At 47.7% G+C, this 6,000-nt stretch overlaps 1 protein-coding gene across 1 annotated transcript; it reads left to right on the forward strand.

Moving 5' to 3' along the window:
- Positions 1-3,115: 3,115 nt before the first annotated feature.
- P3r3urf (PIK3R3 upstream open reading frame) lies at positions 3,116-4,115 on the forward strand. Its single transcript, XM_042271651.1, has 2 exons — positions 3,116-3,394; positions 3,987-4,115. The coding sequence occupies exons 1-2, from the start codon at positions 3,163-3,165 to the stop codon at positions 4,028-4,030; spliced, it is 276 nt and encodes a 91-aa protein (XP_042127585.1). The 5' UTR covers positions 3,116-3,162; the 3' UTR covers positions 4,031-4,115.
- Positions 4,116-6,000: the final 1,885 nt, after the last annotated feature.

Raw genomic sequence — 6,000 nt, forward strand, 5'->3', positions numbered from 1 at the left:
TTATTTTATTTTATTTTGAGACAGGGTTTCTCTGTATAGTTTTGGTCCTGCCTTTCCTGGAACTCACTCTGTAGCACAGGTTGGCCTCAAACTCAGAGAGATCCTCCTGCCTCTGCCTCCCAAGTGCTGGGATTAAAGATGTGAGTCACTTACACTGACAATGTATTTATTTATTTTTTTGATTCATTCATTCATTTATTTATTTATTTATTTATTTATTTATTTAGAGACAGGATTTTTCTGCACTGATTAGCTGTCATGGAAATGGTCCTATAGACCAGGCTGGTTTTGAACTCAGAAACCTGTGTGCTTTTGCCTCCAGAGTGCTGGTGTGAGCTACCAAGTCTGGCTTTACTTATTTTGAGAAGAGGTCTCACTTTATAGAGCAGACTGGCCTCATACTTGAGGCAATCCTCTGGCCTCAGCCTTTGAAGTGCTAGGATTGCAGGTATGATCCACCACACCCAGCTAACTTGAATTCTTGTTCCTCCTGACTCAGCCTCCTTAGTACTAGGGTTATAGGCAGACCCACCCCATCCTGCTATTTGGCCATTTCTGAGATTTGTTTTTTAGTCTTTGTTTCCTAGTCTGTGTAAGAGACTAGTTATGGGGTTTTAGAATGCGTTTTTTCTCCCTGCTCTGTGGCGCAGAGCAATGAGCACAAGAGGTCAGAACAGAGAGCACTGCTGGAGGGATTGTGGGATGGGTTTAGGTGAGGGACGGTGGTGGTGGTGGTGGTAAAGTGTGTGTGTGTGTGTGTGTGTGTGTGTGTGTGTGTGTGTGTTCACATGCGTGATGCCTACAAAGGCCAGAAGAAAAAAGTCTTAGGTTCCCTGGAGCTGGGGTTATAGTTGGATCTACCCAATGTGGGTGCTGGGAACCAAAGGGTCTTCTGCAAAAGTAATAAGCATTCTTGACTGCTAAGTCATCTCTGCAGCCTGGAAGTGGATTTTTTATGCTTGTGAGGAAAGGGGCAGTCGTAGAGACAGAGAGAAGGGGATAATAATATTGTAGATAATAAACTTGTATTACCAGCTACTCTGGAGGTTGAAGCAAGAGGATCATTTGATCCTACAAGTTTAAAATCCTTCTGGGCAAAAGATAGTGAGATCCCATCTCAAAATTTAAACAAATGGGCTGAGCTTGGTGGGTCATGCCTGTTATTTCAGCACTCAGGAGGCAAAGGCATGTGGATTTCTGTGAGTTCCAGGCCAGCCAGAACTATACCAGACTATATTAATAAAACATGGCTTTAATGTGCAACGTGTTTTGTTTTGTTTTTCTGCACAAAAATCCTATAAAATAGACTTTTTTTTTTGTTTGTTTATTCTAGGTTGGTTTGGGTTTTTTTGTTGTATGTCCCAAGTAGTCCAGCCTGGCCACTGACTCTGTAAAGCTAAGGATGAACTTGAACTCCTGATCCTCTTGGCCTCTACCTCCCACATGCTAGAATTATAGGTCTAGGCTGCCACACACATTTTACCCTTTCTTTTTAATCCCTATTTTAAATATGGGGAAAAACAGAAGCCCAGAAATCTTAAGTACTTGTTAGGATCACATAACTTGTGAGAGAGAGAGCCAAAACTCTCCCTGTCAGCCTATCTTAAACATTAATGGAGTCTCTAAGGAGGCAGGTAGGACTTCCATATAGAGCCAAGGAGGAGGCTTTGGCAGAGGGCTCATAAGTACAGAGGCTAAAAGTTAAGGAGAACAAAGCGGTGGACAGTGAGGCCCCACAATCTGGGACCTGAAGTTCCTGAAGGACTGAAGGTACGAGAGGTGATAGAGGGGAGAGAGTCTGGTTAAAGTGAGGAGAACTGGGCAAATTCAAAGTTCCTCACCTTAGCGCAGGCAGGGTAGACACTAACTTTCCTGTCCGCTTCCTACAAGAACGGGTGAAGCCAGGGTTAGCATCTCTTACCCCCTTTTCCATGGGACTTTCTTTTTCATCTCAGGAAAAACTCTGGGAGTTCACATTCTTCCATGTCCCTGGTTGTTATCGAATATCCTGAATAAACAAATAAATGAGCATAGAATAGCAAAAGGTGAATGCTCTGGGCTTTGGATTTGAACCCCCGACTGCCTCTACATTCTATGACCACGCCTCCTCACTCAGGTGGTTTCCTTATACAGTCAGTCTTCATTATTCAGATTCCATATCTGTGAATTCACCTAGTCACACATTCATCTGTAACTACAAGACCAATTCTTGTGTCACTTTCGCAATTATTTAAAGGAAAAAAGTTCTGAGTGCCTAACACACATTTCCAGCTCAGGTGTGTCAAACAGGAGGACTCTCTGCCCTCAGAAATATATTTCAGCTCTTACAAGCCAGTGTTTGCCCAGCAGTCTAATTACTACCAATAATTTTTACTCAAATGTTTTAGTTTTGTTTTTTTTTTGTGTTGTTGGTGATGATGATTATGTTATTAACAGTGGTGCTGAAGAACTATAATCCAGTATTCCCAAGCCCGAGAAAGTTGTGATATGCTTTAGAGGATATGTATGTGTTAGATACTCGGCCTCCTCTTTTTGTTTTTGTTTTTTGAAACAGGGCTTCTCTGTGTAGCCCTAACTGTAGACCAGACTGGTCTCCCACTCAGAGATCTGCCGGCCTCTGCCTTCCAGGATTAAAGGTGTGTACCCACCATACTCAGCTTTGTTAGCTGACCTTGATTCAGATAGTCATGCAGCTTCAGTACTTAAGTCAATGTTTATGATGACTTTGTAAACCTCCAACTAATGGGAAGAGGGAGAATCAACTTCTACAAATAAGATTAACAATAGAATCTCCTCATAGGGCTGTGGTGGGATTCAATGAAATCATGTTGGTGAAGTACTAAGCTTAGTGTCTGGTTCACAGTAGGTGCTCAATAAATACTGTTAGTATTGTTAATGTGGATGAACAAAAATAACCAAGTGATTCCCCTCCCCCCGCCTCCCCCCACACACACCAGAGTTCATTTCCCCAAAGGACCAAGCTGTGCTTGTCTGGCTCTCGGGCTAGACTCCATGAGGAGGATTGTGAGGAAGTCTGATCTCTGTCTGGGTGGAGGCTGGGCCAAACCTGTAACAAAGAGTACCACCCTTAGGTGGGCTCCTTATGTCATAGAGATCTCAGTTGTCCTGGCCAGCAGAACCCCTCAGAAGCTCTTTGCAGCCATGGGGCCCCCTCAGCTTGTCCGTGCCCCTCGGCCTCGGGGCATGAGTTCTCCTTACCCCAGGCCAGGTACAGGTGGGCCCCGGAGCCGGTGTCTCAGAATGTTCAAGTGTAGCCGGAGGACATACCGGCAGAAACCCCGAGCCCCAGCTGCCACCAACCTTGCCACTGTGACCACAAACATCAGTGACACCAACAATACTACCACCAGTGTGTGGATCCTCTCACCACAAGGTCAGTGGGGGAGTGTGGGCTAGGGGATCTGCGACTCGAGGTGGGGGTTTGAAAAGTCACAGTATTCCCCTGTTCTGCTTATGTGCTCTTAGGGACAGTTTGGGGAATTCCCTCCCAAGGGTGTGGCGGGGTCTTGAGGGCACAGATCACCAAATGCTGAGAGCCTTAATGAAAACTGGCAAGACTGCAGTGGAGGGCTTGAGGGCGAGGGGCGAACTGTGGGGTTTTCACACATGCCTGTTTTCTTGGTGTGTGTGCATGTACACATGCATACATGTGTGTATGCATGCAGCGTAGGCCAAAGGACAACCTTGGATGTCATGCACCTTTTCCGGAGACAGGGCCTCTCACCAGCCTGGAATTTGTCAAGTAGGCTAGGCCGGCTGACCATCCGACAGGACACATCCATGTGTCTCTCTGCCTCCCCAGTGCTGGGATTATCAGCATGTACCACCACTCGAAAGCCTTTTTACCTGGGTTCTGGGATCGACCTCAGGAGCTAATAGGACTAGGACTTCACTGAGTTATTTCCCCTTGCCTCCACAAATACTTTTTTTTTTTTAAATCTTCCTTCTCTTTTCTCTCTCTCCAGTTCTCAGACACCTCTGTCAACCTGGGGGCTTTCTAATCCTCTAGAAATGCCCAGAAGCTTGTCTTGCACTGGACCTGCTCCTCCAGAGGGCTGTCAGCGGTGAACAACAAATACAATCATTCTGCTTAAGCTGTCTTACCCCATTCTGAAGTGTCCCCACTCTGCAGGGCATGAGGATAGGGTCGGGGCGGGATACTCTTAGGGGTGAACTTTAGGGACAGCACACGTGAACCACAGTTAGACAGCAGAAGGACGGGACAAGGTCAGCCAGACAAACCCATCTTTGTTCTCAGCATTTTGATCTGCCCTGTGAGGTAAGGGGCTCTCCTGCCTTATACTCCCATGGGCACGAGGCATCTTGGAAAGAACAAGCAGGCAGAGATAAGAGAGAGACCGGATGACAGACAGACAGAACCCCTCAAGTGCTCTAGTATGAGGTACGCTGGTGCTGGTCAGTATGTACGTGTGGCTGCTCCTGGGTGTGACGGGAGAATGCGCGCATTAAGGCACGTGTGACTAGATATGCCTTTTGTGACCGAATGTGCTTCTGCTCTCAGCCCAGAGAGTCAAGGAGTGCTGGTGAGGGCCGAGGCAAACCAAAGCAGCATCCGCTCAACTGAAAATGAAGGTCAGGAGGGGGAGGGGGCAGCCTGCAGGAGGGAGGGGCGCAGAGTGGTTAGTGTAGGAGGAGGACATGTCACCTTCAGCCCCCAGCCATCCTCTGAGGTCAGCGTTTTCCAGGACTGCCAGCTGAGCTGGGGCACTGGGGGTGGGGCAAGACTGAGTTTGAGCCCAGGAACAGGGGAGGGCGTTGCGCTCTGTCTGGCCTGGGGATTTTCCATTTGGATTTCTGAGTGCGTGCCCATGTGTCATAGGGTTTAACTAGGTTTCCGTGGGTTGTGTTTCTGTGGGGTTGTGTCTCGTGGTAGAAACATCGCGAGTCTTTGTCTCTAATGAGTTGATTTGTACATGGGCCAGTGTGAGGACTGGGGGGTGGGAGCAATCCCTAAGACCTTTGGTGGCCTATCCTCTGGGGTTAAAGAAGCCTGGCTAACATCATTTTCCTCTTGGGAGAGTACATCTACTATAAGCTTGCCAGAGCATGAGATCCTGTGGGCAGGGCTAGGGCAGATAATTCACAGTTACACTGGATCCAGAGAGTGCTGGGCTCCGAGGTATGGAAATAAGCTGCTGGACTTTAATTGTACCTGGAAGGTGGCTGGACCAGTGTCCGAGGCCCATAAAGAATCTGTACATCCAAATACATGACATAGTCCACTAACAAATGTAGACATGTAAATCTAAGTGGATTCGCATGTATACAACATAATTAGCAAATGCATGTATTCAGGCACATGCTATGAACAGAGATCAGCACTAACAAGAATGCAACAGATACCCACCCACCCCTTGCAGGAGGCATGCCCATACACAGACACAAACATACAAACACCCACACACAAGAACATAAGCATATAAACATAGACTCATGCAATCGGACTCATGCAAACTCAGGCACACACAGGTAGACACACTCACCAGACTTCCCTGCCCTTGCAGCCCTGAGGCCCAAATGCCTCCCCCCCAGTGTCACTGTGTGCAGGGCAAGCGTTCATGCCTTTGCTTATGTCCCTGTGTATCCGTGTCTTTGAATGTGTGTATGTGTGTTTCTATGTATGTGTATGCGGGGGGTGATAAGCAGAGGGAACTCGATGACATCATCTCTTCCAGCTATTTTTAGCTCCATCTGCAATGACTTCTCCTCCATTACCCCTCCTCCTCCTCCAGGTTCCCAATTCTCCTCCCCCTCCGGGCTCTCAGAGGAAGCCACAGCCAGAGGTACCCACTCCTTCACTTTAGATGGCGCCCCTGGATGATTGGGTGTCAACTCACTCGCTTTCACCCCACCAGAGTTCTTTGGTGGCTGAGAACACAGGGATGATTCCCAGACTAAAGGAGGGGGCTTGAGCTGTGGGGCATCGGCAGCAGGGGCCTGGGTTTAGGTGAAGGGCCC

The sequence above is a fragment of the Peromyscus maniculatus genome, chromosome 2 (assembly GCF_049852395.1).
Source record: "Peromyscus maniculatus bairdii isolate BWxNUB_F1_BW_parent chromosome 2, HU_Pman_BW_mat_3.1, whole genome shotgun sequence".
Classification (NCBI taxonomy): Eukaryota; Metazoa; Chordata; class Mammalia; order Rodentia; family Cricetidae; genus Peromyscus; species Peromyscus maniculatus.

Bases quoted from the DNA above. Each gene is read 5' to 3' on its own strand.
- P3r3urf (XM_042271651.1), top strand. From the start codon at position 3,163: ATGGGGCCCCCTCAGCTTGTCCGTGCCCCTCGGCCTCGGGGCATGAGT. The intron at 3,395-3,986 runs GTCAGTGGGGGA...CTCTCTCTCCAG, and splicing joins GTGGATCCTCTCACCACAAG to TTCTCAGACACCTCTGTCAA.